Source organism: Phalangium opilio, unplaced genomic scaffold (genome assembly GCF_054372755.1).
Source record: "Phalangium opilio isolate 3A_F unplaced genomic scaffold, DU_Popi_V2 ptg000014l_1, whole genome shotgun sequence".
Lineage (NCBI taxonomy): Eukaryota > Metazoa > Arthropoda > Arachnida > Opiliones > Phalangiidae > Phalangium > Phalangium opilio.
The window spans coordinates 3,398,229-3,422,394 of NW_028324149.1; the positions used below are offsets into that span (position 1 = coordinate 3,398,229).

At 37.0% G+C, this 24,166-nt stretch overlaps 1 protein-coding gene across 4 annotated transcripts in view; it reads left to right on the top strand.

The window, feature by feature from the left end:
- Window positions 1-24,166, top strand: part of LOC149705118 (adhesion molecule nephrin-like) — a 50,677-nt gene that overhangs the window by 20,831 nt on the left and 5,680 nt on the right. For 3 of the 4 annotated variants that reach the window (XM_089865309.1, XM_089865307.1, XM_089865308.1), the window contains 5 exons: window positions 14,305-14,652; window positions 17,333-17,443; window positions 21,916-22,119; window positions 22,816-23,112; window positions 23,232-23,522. In XM_089865309.1, the coding sequence (XP_089721435.1) occupies window positions 14,346-14,652; window positions 17,333-17,443; window positions 21,916-22,119; window positions 22,816-23,112; window positions 23,232-23,522 (1,210 nt within the window). In that variant the 5' untranslated portion in view covers window positions 14,305-14,345. Of the gene's footprint in view, window positions 1-14,304; window positions 14,653-17,332; window positions 17,444-21,915; window positions 22,120-22,815; window positions 23,113-23,231; window positions 23,523-24,166 lie in introns of those variants that run through there. The other variant, XM_089865310.1, reaches the window with a different exon arrangement.

A 24,166-nucleotide genomic window follows, 5' to 3' on the forward strand; every position in this document is an offset into this window, starting at 1 on the left:
ATAAATTTACTTTTCTACGGAAAATTCCGTACCTTCTAAATTTATTAAATTATGGTATTAATATTCAGTCTTTATGTAATTTGGGACCTAGTTTGTTCAAGGCGTAGGATGTATAATTAGAATTATACACCTTAATTATTTAAAGCATATTTGCATAAAGCCCCCGACTATAATCCGTAATATCATTTAATAAAGACGTATTATATTCGAGTACAATGTTCATATTCTAAATAATATAAAATCCATGGTTCCCCTTTCATACAAACGAGAGAGAGAAAAAAAAACCTCTCGGGATTCTCAGTATTTGAATATTGGATAAAGAGAGCGTTCACCCATTCAAGAGAAGCGAAGAAAATGGGCCATTTTGACCGTGTACCCAAGATTATTTGTTCGGTTCCTTTAAGCGTGTTTCATATGTAAATTATCAAGCGTAATAAGGAAAAGGCGGGACGAAATGGCGTTAGAGTCCTATTGAAATGGATGGTATCTTCTCGCGCGCGCTCGAGCTTAGTTAGTATCGAGTTTGTGGTGGCTCGTTAAGAATTAACACGCATTGTGAACAACTGATTTGTGATTTCTTGTAACGCGCCTTAAGCCTTAGCTGAATTATTAGTACGGTTTGAATTCGAAGATTCTAGCTTTCCAACAAGGAAAATCTACAGTGTGAAGATTCTTTTAGATCTAACTTTTTAGCACATGCGCTGTAGAACTATCGTGTCGATGTATCAACACCATTGTTGTTTGTGGATATGGCCCATTTTAATGCAGATGATGTCCCCTTCCTTCCAACTCCTATTTGCAGCTACTGGTCAATATCACCCTCGCTGAGAGGTGCGAACAACTCTAACTTTCCCAATATCGATTCTGTGGAATTCGGCGGTATTCTCGAGACTCGATTCATCGAAATATTGTTCTGGAGGGCTCGTAATTACAGAGCCGTGCGCGTGACAGGGTCCGGTATCAAAACCCAAACCAACCAACCCACCCCTTTCCTTCCTGAGTTCCAGACGCCTAGAGAAAGATATCCTTTCCGCTGAAGATGTAATGGATTCGAGAAATTACATAGCTAGGTGGTGGTGGTAGTAGTAGTAGTTTTGGGCACCCGCCCAATCGGGATAGAGAACTTAGAGTTACACGGGGTGCCCAACGCAAACAATAGTCCCGTACTTTTCTGGGGGAGGGGAGGGGGCGTACGCCTTACAAGATCGTCGGTATTGACACCCTGCTATGTAGAGTTAACTGGGATTCTGGGAATGAATCAATGATGGAATCGGAAGAGAGGGGTCACGGTGCTTATAGTGGTCAAAGTGTACTATATATAGGGTCAGTTATTGGGGGATTAACGTAACGGATAATGGAACCGCGAAAAGGATTTCCTCCCAAATGGAAATTATGTCTAGACTATATTTGGATCAGGTTTCGTTGTTATTGGTCTCATTTTTGAAGCTCTTGTTTCGGCTGACATCTTGAAAAAATTCTGTGCAGAAAAGAAACCAAAATTAAATGAGTCTAAGAGTAAAATCATTCAACTAAAATTTTGTATTTAAGTGTTCAATATCTTAGAAAATCACCGTTAACATTGTTGTCCTAAATCGGATACCATATTGAAAAAATGGCAGGCTCATATTTTTTTCCCGAAATATAATAACATTTTTAACGACCATCTACGCTCATTATCCTAACTTGGTTTCAACCTATTCATTTTTAATTTAAAACTTCTTGGGCCTTTTTTCTTGATGTACTTCGCTATTTTTAAGCAACCCTTAACGCGAGTAATTATAATTACTTTTGGTAGTAAAGGGGGGGGGGTAAAAACTTTTAACGAAGAAAAATTAATTTTTTTGCCTTAATTTTTTTTCCCTCGTCATCCGCTAAAATTTTCTTAAATTACTCCGAATCTTTTTATATTATTTTTAAGAGAGAGCACGTGATCTTACCCTAGGACTTTGTCTTTTCTTTTCTAATTTACGACATCGCGTGCCACGCGACATTAATCGAGATGAAAGCTACCGTACCCCGTTTCACCCGTAATTTGCCAAGTTACTCCGCGCAGAGTACCTTTGTAATCAACCCTTTTACTTATGGCTTACTCCGAATGGAGTCAAATTGCAACGCAATTTCTAAAACTGGCCATCAGCTTTGAAACAAAAAACGTATATATATATATATATATTGTAGAGACGTTCCTAAAGAATATGAAAATTTTTTACTAGGACTATCTAACCAAATTTACGATGATAATTTCGTATAAACTATATCAGAAGTTTATTATTAGAAGTACCTTGAGTTTTATTTCTTTTGAAATATTCGTGTTTTTTTCCGTGTGGAGTTGCCGATCTTTTTTATAAGTATTTTAATTGCTTGGTAGTGCAATAGTTGGTGCTGCTGGTAAATGTAACATACATACTCGGTTTGTGTCCACGAACTCGCGTCGCGTGTGACACGATTTCGTACCATTATACCATATTTTAAGAAATTAATTGACTTTATGTCAGACACTTCTGTTTCTATTGGCGTAACAATGGTTAGGGTAGAAGGTATAAAAGGTATATTCTCACCTTGCGTTGAGAATAATAATTTTCAGCGACGCCTTTTCGCGCTGTCGCGTCCTGAAAACCTACAACACTAAAATATTTCATTTCTTTTTCTTTTTTTTATGAAAATAGAAATTTATTGACTTTTTCCATTGTCACGTTTAACCCATATACTCTCGACTTAAAGGGAAAGTTCGAATACCGAAAGGTTACAACCCTTTATATAAATACGTTCAAGATTTTTATTAGACTGTTCCTTTAATGAAAATATTGAGTATATTAATATTATCATACGTTTATAAGACATTTTACATAAGTACGACACTACCTTTGCTACGTAATGCTAGAGACTTACAGCTCGAGTTAATTCGATAACGACAAGCGAGAATTGAAGTACTACACTCGGTGGTTCATTTTGCAGGATTTCCATCTTCCTATTTAGTCTGTAATAAGCCTTTGACAGCGCCTCACCAGGCGTCGCTTTACTTCATGACAAGCCCTCAGTAACCAGTGAAAAACTTATGTATGGAACATATCTTATAAACTTATGATATTAATATAAAGAAAAAGCCGACGCGTTTGTAGTTAATTTCCTTTAACTGTAAGTGCGAAAAAAGAAAATTTTAATCCTAATTTTGTATCAAAGCGTGTAGTGCCAATTTCAATTCGTAAATTAATTTCATCTCTTTCTAAAGTTTCGTAACACCCACCCGTCGAGTCAAGGACACGAGAGAGACTCGTAACTAGAGTATTTTTCCAAATGTAACGCTATTTTCGCTTGGAAATTTTCGATCTAACCCTCTTAATACTAATTAGGTACGTGCATCCAGAACCTCCCTTTCAAAATTGCGAACAACGAGAGTACTTTTATGCCCAAGTATTAATTTTCCCAAAGCCCGGAGCCCCGAAAAGCCCGCTGCTCTTCTATAACTTAAGACATAAGTAACCTAGTAACGACAAGTATGATACGTACCATCTTGGTATCCGGATTTTCCACACGTGCCTATGAGCCCCCGATGGTCAACCTTAAGCTCTCACCTGTCATATTGCAGTGGGCCCCCGAACGCCAAGTGCCTAGGGGTTCACGAAGGCGCTGACCTCGTCGCAGACTCGCAGTGTTTTAAAACCTCCATTGACTTATTTGTTTCATCGTCAAACTTATTATTATAATTTCACCTATGTTTAGGAATCTTTGGTAAACTTTATGGGCAATTTCTACGAAAGCGAGTGGCGGGTTAATGTCTGCCTTTGGGCGTATTAAAATACACAAAGGTACGTAGTTAGGGCTAAGGTTATATTGAAATACCCTATTTTTGATGTTACATATTTAAGCGCGAGATCTCGTCTCTAGTCCCGCGCGCGCTATGCTCGGTCGTAACTCTTTCAAATGTAGTTTTAAGCCTTTTGCATCTTTGAAGTATGTTTGTACGTAAGGTCATAGGGTATTGAAGCTTTAATTATAAATGAAAACATACGAGGTCGTTATGACCTCGAGCCCTTGCAAGGATGCGCCAATCGATATCACGACACCAATATATTATTGAATGCTATGCCTATATGTAAACGCATTTAGTGACTTTAATAATATTTCTGCAAACGTGTATACGTTTATCAACGCAACTACTAGTTCTTCTAAACAATTTAACAATAGGAATTTAACCATTAAATGAATAGTATAATTTCGACTATAGCAAGGTTTTTTTAAAATGTGAAAATGTAGCCTAAAATGTTAGTTGTATTATTATTTGAGAATTGTAAATATTGGAAACTGTACTTAAATATAAGAAAAATATACGCGAATGCGATATTCAATTAAGAAAACTGTAGGTAGACGTTTTACGTTCTTTTGCGTAATAGAAAATCTTTGGGGTAAGGCCGGTGTGTTCCATTTACGAGCATTTCTTATTCAACGATACAAAGGTTTTCTTCACGCGAAAAATGTCCCTTAAACGCGAGCCACAATTTTTGTTAATGTAGATAAGCACTTAAACTAATGAAAAACATAGATACTACAAATATGTATTATTTGGTTCTGATCGTTGTGTGGAAATCAGGATCTTTTGAGAGCAAGGTGTTACATTTTCGTCTCAAAATGGGCCGTAAGACCACCGCACTGTGAGTCGATGTACTAACCCTTTTATGTAAAACCATGATATATTATTGATATCTATGAATAAACCTGGTTCTTTTTGTGGCACGAGAGATTTTTGCCAAGGCCTAACTTGTGTATAACAAACCGTTCCGTTAATATTATTATTATTTAAAGCTAGACTGTTCCAAAAATGGCAAAAGAAAAGGTTCTATCCAATAATCTTGATGAAATACTTTGAGGTCATTGTATACCAAAGGGGTTAAACAATAATCAGTGGACCTTTATTTAAGAATGGATTTAATTATTCGATGCATTTTTCGTGTAAATTGCGCGTGAATATTAAGGATCGCTGTGATTTTTTTCCAAAAAAAATTATTTGGGTCAGTTAGATATTTGAGTCCTGGTTTTTTCTTACCAATTACCATTTCATACGTAATTAACCAATAATTTTAATTAATATTGAGATTCGAAGGTACTAGCTTTGACATCAGGTCTTGATATTTTAAATACTTTTAAATGTTCGTAACAAGTTGAGCTGAATTGATAAGTTAGATTCGTTATTTAAAAACTAAAAGAAAAATAGGTTGTTAAAGCTGGGTAATGAATAACTGCATGTACCGTCTTCTGGCAACCTTCGGAACTTCAAACTATGAGCTTTCATGGACGTTTCGGATGAGTGTTATTCGATCACTGCCAGTTTTCCGAGCGTGTGGACGATAGTTGATTGTAGCATTGACAAAGTGAAACAATCTTGAGATTGAGAATATGTAGTTCGAGGAACTTTGTTACTCGAAACCGGAGATGTATTGTATGTACCATCAGTTCATAAGATATGTTCCATAAGTTTGTCACTGGTTACAAACTGGAGCTTGTCATGAAGTGAATGAGGTAAGTCATAGATTCGAGATAAAGCGACGCCTGGTGAGGCGCTGCTTTCAAAGGCTTAGTACAGACTAGATGGAAGTACTGCAAAATTAACCACCACCGAGTGTAGGACTTCAATTCTCGCTTGTCGTTCTCGAACTAGCTCGAGCTGTAAGTCTCTAGCATTACGAAGTATAATAAGTGTCATACTTATGAAACATACCTAATAAACTTATGTATGTACTTATATGCATGGTAGCTGAGATCAAATAACTCAATGGAACGGAGTGTAATTGTGAGTTAGCTAGTGAGATAACATCAAATAACATACCTCATGCGGTATAGGGTAAAACTTAAGATGTTTTTAAGAAATATTAAGCTGCTATGATTTAATTTCAATCTTTAAACCAAATCACGGCTCATGTTATAGTTGTTTATTATATTTAGTATACACTCTGCCTTGACTCGAATTTCCTTTTAAACTAAACATAAAAGTAAAAGCACCGCCGGCTTTAACGCGAGTAAACGAATTACTACGTACCAGACTTCTAAATCTAAATCACATCTTGTAAAAACATTCTTTCAACACATTGTTATTTTAAGTGTACTCCTAAGTTTATTATCGTAAGTCTAGCTCGAGTCACAATTCTTATTTTTGTTCCTCTATATGCTTGGCTAGTTGAACGCTTTCAGAGTACACGAATGAGCTTGTACACCGAGGGACCATTCACTTAGTGTAATCTGTGTACACTAAAGGAATTACGGGTAATCTTTAAGTTTTCTGTCCTTAACAATGCTTAAATGGTTACGCGTAATCTGTAATTGGTGTACGGAGACTATGAGAGATTAGCCCCCGACGATATTTCCAGACTTACATGCCTACTTTTCGTAAACCTGTGATATAATAGTGGCAGAAGACTAAATTCAGACTTATATTTTTCATAAACCTATGATACACTTAAAGTAGCGAAGCGTATAGTGAGCTGGGTCAATTTTTACATGAGAAAACGTAGCTTGCGTATAGCATTCCTTAATTGTTCCTTGGCCCAGAAAGGGGAAGAGTTAATGTAACTTATATTCGAGTTGGGTAAAAACGTGCTTTCGTCGACCGGTAAGTTACGTTACGTTTTGAAAAGTCCATAGCGCTTGGCTCTTTTCGCTTCTCAAAATGATCGAGCGCCTATTAAGACTCGGCCACGTACGTCTTAAAGAGCTTGTAGAAAATAGCTCGTAAAGAAAAGAATTTCAACAACCTTAAAAAAAGGGGGGATAAGAGAATAGACGGGGTGCTGTGTACTTAATCATTTTACGCTTCGCTTTTTGCCAAATTGTGTTTAAGAGACGTGTTTCTAATGATTGGAAACCACGCTCAACCCCTTCCTCCCCGCCGTACAAAAAACCAAGAACGTGCAGACATGAAAGTATTTGAAAAAACAATATAGACCCGTATGAACCAAAAAAATAAAAAATAAATAATCTTTGTGAAAAATTAGGTGAGGGCTTTTAGTTGCTGTTGTGTTGGTATGTAATGTATTTAATGGAGGGAATTGGGTTATGAAACACAGATGCTTTAAATAGCTTTAGTATTTATTGGTTCTATCATATGATCAGTTTTTGAAGTTCGTGATTAGGCTTAGTGAAGAAAAAGACATGCATTTTAAAATTCTTTCATTTTCCATTTGACTAAACTAGTAGTTGATCAAATATTGGGCATGAAATGACACTTTGAATCAGTGTTTATAACTTCAAAAATATTATATATACTACTGCGATTATAAAGGGGCACAGACTTTCCTTTTAAACTCACTTTTAATGCAACTTTCGAGATAGGCTTAACGCGTTAGTCCTATATGACGGAGCAATTTTCCACTAACTCCTTTTTCAAAATGGGGGGTCTTTAAATCACGAAGTTACGTCCGTAAATTTTTAAAGTGACGTAAAGTGCATACAAAAAGGGTTGAATTAGAATTATTGGCGCATAGTGACGATATACTGCCTTACAGACTAAGAATTACTCTAAAATATTAGATCTTCTATAGGAATTTAGGTATATTTTAACGTTGCGACTGCCCAACTGAAGATTTATTTGAACTAACCTTTTCGAGAAAAATAGTGGTTTGAATTGTTTTGTGATTTATCACGTTGAAGAACTACCTGGAGCCGTCGTAACCTTATCATATTCTCTATAAGTCTGGAGCCGTCGTAACCTTATCATATTCTCTATAAGTATGGGATGAGAAGTATAAATTGGTACGAGCACGTGTCCTTTATGAAAGGGTAAATGCGAGACCCCTGGTGGTGGATATTCCGTAAACAGAAATCATTGTCTACTGTGATCATTATCTCAAATGGAAATCACAGTAGGCCATGCTTCTTTTTTATTCTATGCTGGGCAAGGAGGAAATTTTAAACCTAGATGGCGGCCAGTCTCTTTAATATACGCTTGACCATAGAGTCATAAATGTTCGGTCAAATTAATTTCATCCCATTTTACATAACGCAACGAATGTTACCGATTCTGCAAAAACACAAAAACAGGAAATGAAACCATTAAAACTAATTAAAGTTTTCAAGGGCATTTCAATTTATCTTCTCCACCTTGTTTAATCTAATCTCGTATCATTTGGTCACGAATTTTTGAAGGTTCTAAATTGGAACCACACCCAAAGATATATTTTTCCATAGAGTGTTTCATACTTATTATTATTGTTTAGAACAATGCCATATTTTTGTTTTTTAATTTAATTTGTCGTGAGAGGGGTTGCGTTACATTTTTCGCCAAGATGGGCGGATATTGGTTAGATACTAAATTTCAACGTCCCTGCAGGCGTGTGTTGAGCCCTGGCATCAGAGCAGTTAACTAATTGGTAAAGAGGGGAATTGTGTTGAGATTTGCCAGTTATAAATCATTTTTATTAATAGCACCCTAACCCTACAATGCGCAAGTATGGGTCTACTGCAAGGACTTTGACTAGATTCCTAGAAGGCATTTTATTCTTAATTTGATTTTAGAAGTTTGTTTGGTGGCAAAGATTGAAAAAGGAAATAGGACTTGTTCGTTAGATTGTATCATTGTAAATTAAACAAGCTGGAACGGTTATATCAAAAGTATGTAATACTTCTCTTCGTGAGAAGTGTATAGCACAAAGCGGGGTCTTTGTATTCCCAACATCAGAATTAACATTTGGAGCAAGGTTACTAAACCGAAAGGATACAGAGTGTCATCCTTCTTCTATAATCCCCTTCTGGTTATATTAATTGATAACTAATTATACAAACATCGATATTTTTTTTAGTTAAATATATATAAACTTAGTTGTAAATGTCTGATCAGAAACTACAGCGACATCAATTACAAACATTCGCACACCATGGATGCTTAAATACGGAACTCTTTGGGAAATAATTTAACGAACGAAACTCAAAAGGGGATTTTATCGGTGAAATTGAAGGCGCGAAAACGGTAATTGCAATATTATACGTAAGTCGCGAGGTTTGCCGGTCTTCCTCTTGAAGGTAACAAAAGGCAAGGAGGTGTCAGAATAGCGCCGCCGTGGATGCGGTACAGGCGTTTATTGGATCATGAAATTCTCAGATACCGGGACCTAATTTAACGCCACTATATCTCTTTCACACTAGGGATTTCGGTTTTCTAACGAAGCAAAGTCTTCCATTTTTCTAGCCTATCGCCTTTCCACACTATCTGACCAATTCCCATACTAGGCTACTCTCTCTCTCTCTCTGTGTGTGTTAGAGAGGTTGAGGTAGATGATAAAAATTAAAAAAACCGTTTTCCTCGTATGGAATGCAATTACCGAGAGATCTAAAAGGAGGTTGATTTTCTTAACCGCTCTATTTGGTCGGGTTTCTGGCTTCAAAGAGGTATACGCGCGCTATAAACTAATCTTTAGTGAGTTGTTGGTAGTTAGTCTCTTTGTATTTCTCCTTGCCGCCTGATCGTCCTGGGATCTAATTTAACCCTAGAAGCGAGAATGGGGGAAACTACGCTACCAATATAACCAAAACCTTGTTACTAACAAGGCGTTTCTATCATTTTCAAAGGCCCTTTCTTGAAAACGAGCCTCCTTCCTAGATTTGTATCGCTTGACTGAATCTGCTTTTGACACACGATTCCTCTTCATTGCTAAGCAATGTTAAGCCTAATAAGCTAGGCCTTGGCCGCGCCATAGGAACTGTATTTTTACAAAAGGAATCAAACTAGTCGCGAGATGCCTTCGAAAATGACGTTATTTAAGGCATCTCTTTGAAATCAATCGTACGTATTCAGCCATCTGTTTACGCTGTCCGCGAGTCATTCAGTCTCTGATTAATAAAACTGATTTCATATACCGCCTATATCAGTTTCACTTCAAAATGATTGTAGAATAGACATCATTTTCTCTGACGAGTGTATTCGCTTATCACGCGATATTTTGCAATTGTTAAATCGCGCAAAATTTCAGAATTTAAAACTAGGCTTAAGAAATTTTTAAAACTTATTCGCTGTTTCATTGCAAAGAAGGCCGGCTTTGTTCTTGCTGATAGGTGTTGATATGCATATCAGCAGTTCAGTTCGATTAAGTTTATACATTACCCTAAGGCATTAAGCCTTGGTCTATCTGATTAACCTTGATTTAAATCAGGCATTCTATAAAGCGGTATTCGGCAAGTATACTGACAGAAACCATTCGGAATCAAAGGAGCCTTCATTGTTACCGTTAACGACATGCTAGCCATAGTCTTCTAAGTATCCGGACTCGATTGTTGCAGTAAGAATGAAACGAGATTCGATACATCGCCTACTAAAAGAGACTCCGAAAAGTATACGAAAACATTAGACTCGCGTAAGAGATAGGACACTCGTACGTACCTTTTGACTTAAGAAGTTTCATGGCGGAGAAATTGGGCTTTCGCAGTTACTCGATTAATGTCCTACCTCTTAAGGAAGTCTCACTCGGAAAACGTTCCTTTCCTGATAAGAAATTCCCGTGTCAATTAAACACAGCGCGAGCGCTGCTCAATTCCTGGTCCATGCACCGGAAATACGGTGACTCGCTTCGTACCGGTTCCTGGTGCGCGCTTTTAATGGGGACACGCGAATATACCAGCAGCACCGAAGGAAAGATAAAAGAATGAAAGTATTCCCAAATGTGTTACGGAGATTAATGTTTACTCCGCAATGGTGTATATACTTCTCGCCTGGTCCCAAATAGTCAAATTGACACTTACAAAACCATTATACAATTAAGAAAGAGCCAGCCTAAGTTTATAATGAAGATAAGTCCCCATTTGACTTATTGACCTCCCACTCTTCTTCAGCAGTACTTATAAAGAATATGATAGGTTTATGATTATACGTAACGCTTTTGAAGTTGATCCGGAGTGGGCTTGCTTGAGTTTTGAAATGATAAGGGGGTGGAAGGCGCTGTATACGTTTATCCCTACGTTACCTGACATTAAATGCCACGTCACCCGATTCCATCGCGACTGTTACTCCAATGTCAAACGAAACTGTTTTGAAATACAACTACAGAGCTTTCCTATTTTTTTCCCTACCCACTTTCCACTTCTTCAAAATAGGCCATTTCGATGTAGAAATCGAGTGCCTATCCCAGCGTTGCTCTTTTTCAGCCTTATGGAAGGTAGTATAGGAACTAGCTCTTGTATTTTGACAAAATAGTCTACCCTTACAACGCGTCAAAACCTTCCAAATAGCATGCAATAACAAAAGGGTATATCGATTTCTTGTCTCATTCGCCACCGTGCCAAAACGATGGGTTATATTTTTTCTTTTTCATTTTTTTCTTTCTGTATTTCCTCAGCCTGGTTCGCCTTTCAAATAATCATAGGCAAATACATACTTGACGTGCTTGGTAAGGGACAGGATACTTCGTGCTTTTTGCTTGCTGTGTGTATTGTTTATGCATTTTAAAATGTTAAAGTAGCTAACCCCTCGTGCTATCAAAAGGTCAGCCATGGGTACTCCTGCATCGTTGCATCTAGCCTCTTAGCTGCTTAGATAATAAGCAGACGCGCTAACGTATATACTATTTGAGCAACTTGGATGATGCTAACCTAATTGAGGATTTTGTATTACACAAAGTACGATTCTGGTTTTAGCAAACCGCTGTATAGTTTAAACGTAATCATTTATGATGGAATCATTCCAGGAACCTCGTTTTTTTCCTAAGCCTTGGTGGTTCACTTTGAAAGATTGAATGAAGTGAAAGCTATTAATAAGATTATAAGAAATACACCCATTATAATCTTCCTAGAGTGAATAGAGAAATGAATGTATAAGTGATTGTTTCCTAACGATACTGTCCTATTTCTAACCTCAAATGCAATTTTACGAGGTTTTTTTCTGAGTCTAATGTCAATCGTGTTTACCCGCGTTGAATATTGTGTACTTGTAATAATGTTTATTCACAAATCCAATGTATGAAGAATATCAGACTTATTTCGTGACTTCAACCCCTTAAAGAACTGAACTGATCCGCCGAGACAGTTGGGCCGCGGCTTAAAGGAAATGTTCTGTTAATTGAAATTCTGGGTAAATGTCTGGAGACTAGAATATTTGGTACTACAAGTTGGGAAAACCAAAATATTACCTCTCCGTGTCGAGAAGATTATATAAACTTAAGTATCCAATGAAAACGTCGACCTTTTTGCCCTCATCCTTTCCCGCGCTTTGCGCTTCCTCATTTCATCCTTACTCTCAACATTATCTTCCTCCATTTTACATACAAAAATCAAATACTCACAAAAAGAAGCGGCAAAAACCTGCTGGCCCTATACAACCACTAAATTTGACTTAATGTCCAATTTCCAACAACAATAATATACCGGTAGTTTAATTGACAACCTACTAGCATCGAAATTCTCATTAAGAATGGCTCCCGCGGATAAAAAAGGGCAATTTTCAACTAGGTGGGTGTTATCTCATTAGATTTGAAAAATATCATTTGTCTTTTTTACCAATGCCTAACCGTTTGGATTTTTTAAAGCAATCTTAGCACCAAAAAATATTTTTTCATACAAAATAAATGTTTTATATTCTTATTAAGAATAAAACAAGAGGATAAAAAGGTCTGTCCTCTCGTAATTTTTTAAGCTTTTATCATGATTACTTTATACAACAGTAACAAGGAGTATAAACCCATTAGTGGAAGCAGTATTTTTTTTCCGAAACAATATCGCTTATGTTTATCCTCTCTAGACTTCGCTAAAAACGTATTACTCCTACGTAAAATATTAATAGACAGGCAAGGATTCATACCATTAAAGAAGGAGCGCAATATTATCCATATTTTCATTTCATATACAGAGAAAAGAAATTATTATGTTTCTGAGAGGAGCTTCCCATTTTTGTTGTTGTTTTGAAAAATATATCGCAATGCACGGGCCTTGATAGATATAGGAGGCAATGAATGAAATATATCACAATGCACGCGCCTTGATAGATATAGGAGGCAATGAATGAAATATATCACAATGCACGGGCCTTCATAGATATAGGAGGCAATGAAGGAAATATATCGCATGCACGGGCCTTGGTAGATATAGGAGGCAATGATAATCTCTCTCTTTGCACGAGAGGTTTATCTTTAATATTTAAATAAATATAATTATTTTTAATTATTTTAATCTTCAATAATTAACATTAATAATAGTTAAATCGTTTAAAATAAAGTTATACCTATTATCATCTCAAACTTTGCTAATATTGACGTTTAAAGTGAAGGGTACCCCTCTTGCCCGCTTTATTCAAATTTTGGGGTATATATACGATTCGTTTCCATTATAATAGTAAGGAAAAAGCGCAATTGCGAAAACCTTTGGTGGCGATCCCACCTTAGGGAGGCTAGACGTTTCTCGTAACCCTAGCTGATCGCCGCGTATATCCTAAAACCAAACGATGATAATGGAGTAGAAGCCAATGATACAGATTGGTGTCAATGTGGAATAGACGGAAGACCAGTGGATGGTGGTGTTAGAAGCCAGTGTAAGTGCAGACTGGTGTCAATGTGGGATTGACAAAGAACAGAAGATGGTGGTGATTGGAAGCCAGTATGTACAGACTGCTGTCCAAGTCGAATGGACGAAGACCAGAAGATGGTGGTGATTAGAAGCCAGTATGTACAGACTGGTGTCCGTGTGGGATGGACATAGACCAGAAGATGGTGGTGATTAGAAGCCAGTATGTACAGACTGGTGGCCGTGTGGGATGGACAAAGACCAGAAGATGGTGGTGTGAGAACTCAAGTAGAGGAGCCATTTCCGTGACTGTGAAAGCAGTTCGGAAATGGCGAACACGTTTGCTCCGATACGCAAACTGCGAACGCGGTCACGTGGGTGTAACAACGGACAGACAGACAGACAGACACACAGACAGACAGACAGACACACAGACACGGCCGTTACAGAACCTCTCCTGGACTACGTCACACGGAGAGGTAAAAACAGGGCAAAGAGAATATATCAAGAGGAGTAGAAGATTAAACTTGGTAACGTGTTCCCGAGCTTTGGGCAACACTAACGTTAAACTTTGGATGGAGTATTTCGCTGAAAAACAATTGCGTCTTTTCGTAACATCGCCTTTTTCAAAGTCTAACTTTCAATTTTCTTGCCATATTTTATCTGAACTAAAAATAGGTCAGTTTGAAGTAACCATTTACCGTTAATCTTGTATAACCTATAACGCGTAAACAAGTTTCCAGTAAATAGATTATAAAGATAAAATTTAATTTCGCTTGTTTGAAATGCGTATCCTCGGGCCAATTTCTAAAAACTCTTCTCTTTTTTACGTGTCAGTGAGAGGAACGATTCAGGAGACGATAACGGCAATCGCTGGAATGGAAACTGGTCTCCCTTGCAACTTGACGTCCCCGACGCCCGACGATGACATCGCCCTGGTCCTGTGGTACAAGGACGAGTCAACAACACCCATATATAGCTTGGACAGTAGGAGGTCACCCGTCAAAGTAGCCAAACACGTGGCCGCTGACGATTACGCCTCGAGAGCTTATTTGGAAACGCTTCAATCGCCTTCCCTTCTAAAACTCGCACCCGTACTCAAGGAGGACGAAGGCGATTACAAATGTAGAGCCGATTTCAAGAATGCCAGAACAAGATACTCCTCCGTAACGCTAAGGGTAATAGGTCAGTCTTCCATCGACACTCTTTCTACGCAAGGCTTATCCTCTCTTTTTAAAACAATTTAACTCCTCCCACTTTGTTCATACAGATACACGCAAAATGGGAGTAGTTACTTTATAAATAACTTTTTTTTTGTTATCTCGTCAACATACATGGTACTAAAAATAGTTCTAGCTCCTTAACACAAAAACAAGTCTTTATTTTCAAGCCTAGTATCTCAAACCCTTAATGATACTGACATATATTGGGTCATATAACGTCTATTGTTACGTATCGTTTCAATCATAAGTCCATAAGATATGTTCCATAAGTTGTCTCTGGTTAGCGAGTGACGTAGGTCATAGCGCATGGTGTGGCCCTGTCAAAGGCGGCTTAGTAATGCAGACTAAATAGGAAGATGGAAGTCCTGCAAAATCGAGTGTAGTACTTCAGTTCTCGCTTCCGTCGTTCTCGAACTAGCTCGAGCTGCGAGTCTTTAACATTACGAAGTGTCATACTTATGGAATATATCTTATAAACTTATGTTTCTATACGACGTACTAAACATTATAAATATCTTTTGTCAACACTATGACGTCAAGGGCTCTCCCTAAATATGTCTTCTTTATAAAAAATAAATTCTAGACAATATGAAAAAAAAAAAAAAGAAAAACAAGATGTCTTGAAGAAGGAGAAGTTGAGAATACTGTTTTTCTATAATCACAGCTTTTTGACGGGCTCTATTATAAAAATATCTTCGGAAGCGCTTTCATTGTTGTTAGGACAAAGTCCTCGGGGGTGTTGCGTCACTATTCTTAACCCCTCCCCCTCGCCAAGTGCCAAGAATCATCACTCTCTCTTTCTTAGATCTTTCAATCTCAAAACTTTTAGATAGCTTCATTTTTTTTCTCTCTTAACTCAACTTCAAAACCCAAGTTTTAAACCCCTGGGAAGTTTAAGGTGCTAGAGGTTATTGATACGAACCTGATAGGCTGGATTCGTGGCTTCAGAACCAAAAATGCTTAGTTACTTAGTTGTAGTAATTTTAATCAAATCTCTATTGCAATTTAAAATTAAATTCAACATTTTTAATTTGTACTTAATTTAAAATCACGAGATTTCTCATGCTTGGTGTCGCCTTCTAGTGGAGTTTATTAGAAACTCTGGACTAAAAATTGAATGAGTCTTATATTTGAGGGCTTAATCGGCTTGTTTCTTTTTTAACCCTTCTCACTTTTTCAATTATGACTAAAGCTTCTTCTTCATCTGGTTTATCTGAACCTTTGGGATTTGAGAGGGTTAAATTTTTCGAGGACCCGTTCCGAAGAAAGAGGCGTTGATACCCACGTTTTAATTTAGGTTTTTTTTTTTTTGGATACCACTCGACCCCTTTTTTTTAGTCTTTTTTAAAGCGAAGTTTTTAATAATGGAATACAATACGTCTTAAGAAATAATTCACGCATTAAGATTATCGCTAACCTTTTGTCTGACAGCTGTTACCAAATGAAATCCCATTTTAGAATGTCAGTTAAATTTAGCATAAAAAAGGGGTTGGTTTTGTCCTACATCTCAATTCAACCATTAGCAATTAAATTTTATATGCTAAGAAATAAGAGCTCTTACGTAAATGCAAATTGTTTTAATTTCTTTCTTTTTTCTTTTTTTAGCAATTAGTTCGACGGTTGTAAAGTATCTATTATTTAATCGTGTATTATATTCATTGGTAAAAGGTTTTAATGATTTTTTTAAGATAAAGATTTTTACGTATTATATAAGTTAAGGAATTTACTCATTGTACTAATGAAAAAATGGTAAAATTCTTATTATTTTAAGAAAGTCTAAAATTCGTATAAAGAAAACATTTTTCACTTTGATATTTTAAAAATTAGATCAAAAGATAAAATTATATTAATAATATTAAAAAAACATGCCATATATCAAATTCAAAGCTAGTTTTATCCAATATCTTACATCAAAGACAACGACAAAAATTAGAGCTCAGAGGCAACATGTACAGTACGTTAAAGTCTTACTTTATATTGCATTCGCTTATATCAAATTAAAATAAAAAAAATTGAATCTAAACTGAACTCCCACGGATGTCAAGTTACATCAAGAACAACTTTAAAAAGCTCCAAAAATAAAAACCCTTCTGTAACATAACCCGGTTTCCCCAAGGGTGTTGTCCTTTCGTCTTCTAAAGGTTTACTAGTATGGGTTAAAACTAACGCTTGGTAAGAAAAAAAAAAATAAGGTTCATTTGAAATTAATGGGATTTCGAAGTTTTCTCCAATATACCTCCAAAAGTACCCCCTTTTTTTAGGGCGCGTAATATGATGCTTTAGTTAGGTCATCAGAAATCGCAGATGAGATTGTTGTACTTTTAAAAGTCAAATATCACAGAAAGTTCCTTGAAAATTCGCAGAACCGTTTTTTTGGGAATTATTAAAACATTTATTTTGGAATACTTGGTAAAATTCGCTTGTCTCTGCATGGACTTCATCCCAAATTCTCAACCATTTCATCTATTATAAGATTGCGTTGGGGAACCCTAGTAATAGGTCCTATCAATTCAAGGCGCCTTAAAATCCTTTGGGGTGCGTCCCGGCTAGAAAGCCCATTTATTTTAAGGGGCTTTTTGGTTCAACACCATGTAGAGGTAACACTGAAAAAAAAAACTTTTCTTTTGTATTTTAAACCGCAGTTCCTCCAAAGATGCCAGTAATCTCGGATGAATCCGGTGAAATCCTTCAGAGTCTTATTGGACCCTACAACGAAGGCGATAGTTTGAAATTAATTTGCGAAACTACGGGTGGTAAGTATTCATTTTACTTAACTGGGTAGAAGTAATTTGTCGAACGTTTTATTTCAAGTGTCGCTGTACTGCCGACGGATAAATTCGTATGATAAATTTCAGACCTATGACTTTGCGTTTAAAACTACAAATTATTAAGAGTTAAGAATCGTCACTCAAAATAAGCGTTCGTTTAATCCGTTACACCCTGTATTTAAATGGGGTGTTTCAGGAAGGGTGTTAGGTGTTAAGAACAGTGGAATGGTTATGTGGGCAATTTTCGGACCAAATATGTGACATTTTTCTACTTGAGATACCCTAAGCAAGTTGATTATATTGTTTTACGGATGTCCCCCTTTATTTTATGTAAGAGACTGAAAGACAATTCTAGGCTAGATTAAGGGGTCATCCGTAAAACACTCAAAATAAATCATAATTTAGTTACATTATACATAGATTCAAAATTTATTGACCATAGAACCATGCAGCATCCCACCGTATTTCGATTAAAACTACCAAGATGTACTTAAATTATATTTTTGCCGCAAAGTTTTTTAATCAACTTTGAAACGCTCGGAAAGAATGGCGAAAGCAATCTTAAGATTATTTAGAGTAATTTAAAAAAGAAAATTCAATTGGAATAAGAAGGAAACTTTTTGGAGTGTTCGAAAAAGTCTAAGCTAAACCGCGCGCGCGGTAAGGATTGCGAATCCTGGCTTTGGTAGCCGGGGTCTTAAAAAGGAAATAAATGGAACTAGGTCTCTTTATGGAGGATTGCGCGGTTGTATTCGGTGCAATTTGAGATTGTGATGAACTTTGGAGAGAAAGAGAGAAAATAAGAATAGAGATCGTGACGAAGTAGAAGGTATAGGAGATTAGAAGAAGCGAGAGTCTCCCGGTCAAAACGAGCTCGAGCTACTCGGATTCCAAAAAGCGGGATTAAGCCTAATCGTCCTAGCCAGAATAAAAGCTATTTTCGTTTTCAACTCCAAGCTTTTCTTGCTTGCTCGCTCGCTCGCTAAAGAAAAACATATGTATAGTTGATAGACATCCAAGTTTCTTTCAAGAGACGGTGGACGTTACCTCAAAATACTTCAAGGTAGATTTTAACAGGAATTATACAAATTTCTCAATAGTTTACCCGGAAGTTAGCCAAATTTCTCCGTATTTTACCAAAAATTGGCCCAAAGTCTCCATAGTTTACCACAAATTACCGAAAATTCTCAATAGTTTACCGGAAATTACCGAAAATTCTCCATAGTTTACCGAAAATTACCGAAAATTCTCCATAGTTTACCGAAAATTACTCAAAATTCTCCATAGTTTACCGGAAATTACCCAAAATTCTCGATGATTTACCGGAATTTCTGAAAAACTCGAAATCACTCGACCCTTACCATAATTTCCATCCCATTACCAGCACTGCAGAGTTCACCATATAAAGCTTATGAAAGCAAACTAAACGTTTATCCTCCCTTTGAAGAAACTCTTTTTCCCTTAGATATATATATGGGGGGCTTTGCAAAGAAATAAAGTCAAAGAAAAACGAAATAAAAAGTGAGGAAAAGACCTAGGGGGGGATAGAAAGGATAAAAGAGGGGGGAAAGCTCAGGCAGGCATCTCGGCTTCTGCAGAAAACTTCCGCTCTAGAATTCAGAAAATGGAAATAAAGTGTACGGCTAATAAGACTTTCTCCCATTTCAAACCTATTCCCTTCCTCCCCCCTCCCCCCGACTTTCTTCGTACTCTTTTCTGTGTTTGAAGAGACTGCTTGAGTACCAGGATTAAGATATACGACTCTCATTTCCCAATGTGGACTTTTTCCCAAACGAAAGGAAAAAAACCCCTTTTTTTTCTTCTTTCTTCTTCTCGAGCTTAAGTTTCCTTGGAATAAAGATATTGGACTACCTTTCGTTCCCTTTATACCTGGCCTGGTTATTTTACCGCGGATTTTATCTTTTATCTTCGTTTTCTTTTTATCTTGAGACTGGCCCAAAAAGACTACTTGTACTTACCCTTTTTATACGGGTTTAGAACCACAATGATGTAATTTCAAAATAATTACGTATTTTTAGTTATTTGGGATGCCATTTTTCAAGATGGATGCCGATTTATACTAAATTATATACATATTTAGTGTAGGGTATAATGAATATGTGTACCAAATTTTACATGAATCGGTTGAAATTTACGGAAGTAAGTTTGAAATAACGTTTTTGGCAGCCATTTTTAAAATACATGAAACTCTGACGTAAACTACATTAAATCGTGCCTCTGTTATGTTTTTGTTTGATGGGATAAATTAAACTTAAATAAATATGGCGCGTCATACTCGCGGGAACAATTTCGAAAAGCCCCTACGGCAGACCCATACTTATTCTTTATAACGTTATAGTAGAACCAGACATATTTATTCAGCAATCGGAGAGGTTTTTGAAACATATTCTATTCGATGCCGCTGGCTGTATTCTGTTAAGCAAAACTAAAATCTTTCATTTATAACTACAAAATATTTACGCGAGCTTCGGTATCCAGGCACGAACCGTCTAGATTTTGAAATATTTGGCTTTTATAGATCTATGGTACGAGCACGTACCTTACTAACAAGAAAGACTAAGACTGAAAAGCAAATAAGCAATACCAGTATATTTTTAAATATAATTTTAAAAAAGATTTTCTAAAAAATATTTTTCTCCTTGAAGATACGTTTTCATAAACACTTCAGTGTATAACCGTGTAAACATTTCTACAGGGGCTATGGCAAAATACATTGGTAGTTTCACCCTGCAAGCTGGCTTTTCCTGAAATGAAGCACTTTGCTTTACCTAGATAGTAGGTACACATCAACAAAATATTAAATTTAAATCTGTTATTAGCATCTTGAATAGAAACAAAAAAACCAAAATAGTTATTTCTTATATTTAGGGAAGACTTTTGTGCCCTAAATAACTAACAAACAATTACTCACAACCTTTAATACTGGCACGAATAATATTTCCTAAGACTTTTGTTACATAATTTATGGTACGCTTGGACAATCAATTTTTTTCCGTGTAGGAAATCCAGAAGATAATTTTGATTGTTGATTATTCCAGTTTGAGAAGGCGCAAACTACCGCGTTATTTAATCGAAATTACATTATTTATGACTAAGCAAGCCGCTTTATTACTCGGGTAACAAGTTAACATTCGGGATCTATTATTAAGTTATACTTTCCGGAAGCGGAATGGATTTTCGGAAGATAAATTGTGATGGGAGTAAAGTCGAATCTTTAAATCTCATTCAACATCTTCTAGAAAATTCGTTATATACGAGTCAGCTCAAATTCTAAGGTCACTTGATACCCAACCGACCGCCTTCGACGTTCCCTTAACCCCTGGGAGAAAACGGGTTTCGAGGTATTTTGAACTGAACTGTTCTGACTAGTTTCACCTGAAGATGAAGCTAGTTTTGTAGATAACATAATTTACACTTAAGTAGTAGAAATATCTTAATTTGAAATCCGTTATTAGTATCTTGGAGAAATGGCATGCGAAACAAATTTTTTACCGTACACAGGCTGCCCTTGCACTGAAATTCAGAAAAGGTTTAACGATGTCTTGACTAACTTGTTTTTCCCCCTTTTTTTTTGCTTCTTCGATTTTTGGTCTATATTCGACGAGTGATCGATCAGTTTCAACGCGATTAGAAAGCGAAGATAACTTTGTTCACTGGCCTATTTTTGCGCTTTCACCAAACACCGCTTGAGGGCAGTAGAAAAAAAATAAATAGATTCACTTTTCACCAGAAATCTTCAAAGCCATTTCTCGTAATTTGTTTTATACTCTTTTTTATTTAAAGAGGATTTGAAAAGATTTTATAAAGCCAAACTGAAGTCTTTTGAATTGGTATATATTTTTTTCAAATGCCTACTTAGCTATTAGGCTTAGAAAGGCACCGAAGAAAAACCAGCTTAAACCTTTCGTTGAAGTAGTCCATCTGATATTATTTTTTAAGTATAAACTGCGAAAAAAAATAATAAACCAGAGAACAAAGAAAATTAAAGGAAAGCTTATTTTGGTTTCTTTATCTTTGTAAATTGGATTTTAGAAATTGGATACCACAAAATTCCTTTGAAGTTTTAATAACATATTTTTACCGCGCTTGAATATTTTTTTTAAGTGAGAAAAGTTAATTTCAAACTGAATTGGGTTAAAACATAACCATATAATGCGTAAGTATGAATCTGCCTTGGAGGCCTAGTATCGTACTGTTCCATTCGAGGAAAAATTAAAGAGATTGCTACGCCATCTTGTGATTCTCTTTCCTTGTTCGAGTCTAATTACTCGTAGAGGTTGAGATCACTGTAGGTTATGACGCCCTCTACTCTAAGATAGATCATAAACCAAATTTAACCAAACTTGATTAATTCGATCATAATGTGGTTATTTGCGCAGTTTACGTAGTTAGGTATTTTAATATTTGGCATTGATTTTAATTTTTCACGAATACAGGCGACCCTTGGCCACGACTAACATGGTGGCGAGAATCGGTTCTTCTGGATCAGACAGACCGACGGACGTCAGCGGGGGTAACCCGGAACGAGTTAGATATCCAAGTTCTTCAGCGTCACGACCTAATGGCCGTTTTTAGCTGCCGAGCGGAAAATAACCTCATCACTCCTCCCATGACGTCCATGGTCACGGTCGATTTAAACTGTAAGAACTCCCCTGGATCCCTCCGCCAAGTACCAACCAACCAAGCATCTAAGCCTCGGACCCTGCTTGCTTCTCCAAACCTTTTTTTATTTCCCGCTCTAGTTTAACGGAATCTATATCATCGTACATTTCAATTTTGCTGCAAAAACTTTCCACACCCATGCACCAACCCGCGAACAACTAGACTATTTCGGTTTTAGATTCGAGCTAAATCCATAAAGACCTTTGCCGCGTTATTCGTATCTGGGTCTCCCTGTTTGCCTTTGAAAGAATGTACCTTGCACGAAATGCTCTATGTCTCTTTGCTCCTTATTTGTTTAACTACCAGGAAAGACCCTTTTTAGGATTAGAGAAAGAAACCAGGGGGGTCCTAAAACTATCTGAAAAGTAATTAACTTTAAGAACCAAGTTCCCAGTTTTGAAATTCTTTACAAGTGTAGTTTTCTTTACAAAAATAGCAGTCGGTAAGCGTAACATTAGGCCCATCACCATTATGAGGCGCAAATTATCGCGACTCCTTGGGTTTATTTCTCTACGAGGATACTCATAAAGGGTTTGGCAATCATCCTAGTGCGAGAGCGTTTCTTTAACACCGTTTTATTGCCTGGGGGTTAGAGTTTTGACTAAGGCTTAGGGAATGGTTTAAACCGAGATCCCCAAAACTAAGCATGAACTGGTAATATTATTTCACTTTAGTTCGACCATTGGACGTGAAGTTGGAATACGATGGTAGACCATTGTCGGCGATGAAACCGATGGAATTGGCTTGCCGCGCCACTGGTTCACGTCCACCAGCGACTGTCACTTGGTTCAAGGGCAAGCAGAAGCTGAAGTCGGTGAAGGACACCATCTCGGCGGATGGTAACACCACGACGAGCGTCTTGCATTATGTTCCTTCGAGCGAAGACCAAGGAGAAACGCTCAGCTGTAAAGCCGAGAATCTGCTCATTCCCGGTAGCCAAATTGAAGATGTTGTTGCCTTAGATATTCATTGTAAGTCGCGTTGTACCTAAGTTGATTCGATCACCTATTTTATCTTTCTCTGGGGAGCTTTTGAGTATGAAATTTCCACTCTTCCTTCAAAACCTGTTCAATTTCTTTATCTATCTTAGATATTCCTAAAGTGTCATTAAGACTTGGCAATAAGCTTCGACACAAACACATACAAGAGGGTAACGACGTCTATTTCGAGTGTAGCGTACAAGCCAACCCTTGGATTGGCTACGTTGAGTGGCTATTTGAGGGACAAGAACTCGTGACAAACACCACAGCGGGAATTATTCTCAGCAACCAATCTCTAGTCTTGCAGAACGTCATGAGGGATAAGAGAGGACACTATGTCTGCAAGGGGCGCAATTCCGAAGGAGAAGGCATAAGCAATACGGTCATGCTCAGAGTTCAATGTAAGTTGTACACGTAACTTCGTCATAGATTCACTCTCGAGGGTTTAAATATTCGCAAACTATTTGAATTCTACCCAAAATCTTAAAAATAATACATCGCTTCTTTCGCCTGGGAGACGTGAGGGAGAAGTAGGCTAATGCTAACGTAACTCTCCCTTACTTGGCAATCGTCTCTGAACCTCCCTCTGAGTATACTCCCTGCATGAGAAAACTTTTGTTTTTGACGTCAACGGATGTAGACTTAAATTAATGACACATTTCGGGGGACCTCGGAATTCCTTTTGATGTAAAAAAGCCGGAAGAAAGAAAAGAATACTTTTTTTTAAAGAACAAAGTAGAAAGTTGCTCTTGTGGTGAAAGTATTCGGTTAGGCTTAGAGTTTTAGGCCTAACTTTTTCGATCGTTCAGGGATCTAAGAGTAATTTTCCTGTCCTTCTTTCTATTCTGGTATGTATTGTACGTGATTTTAGAATTAGGGAAAGAGAATGGAGGCCAGCAGTCGTGAATTGAAATGACCAAGAAATGCCTTCTCTAACTGCGAGGTCTTGACACTTCTAAATCTATTTCTTTTCTGGCAAATTTCGATGAGTTATACGCGACATTCGGTGATATTGTAGTAATCAGTTATGAGTTTTGGCGTGACA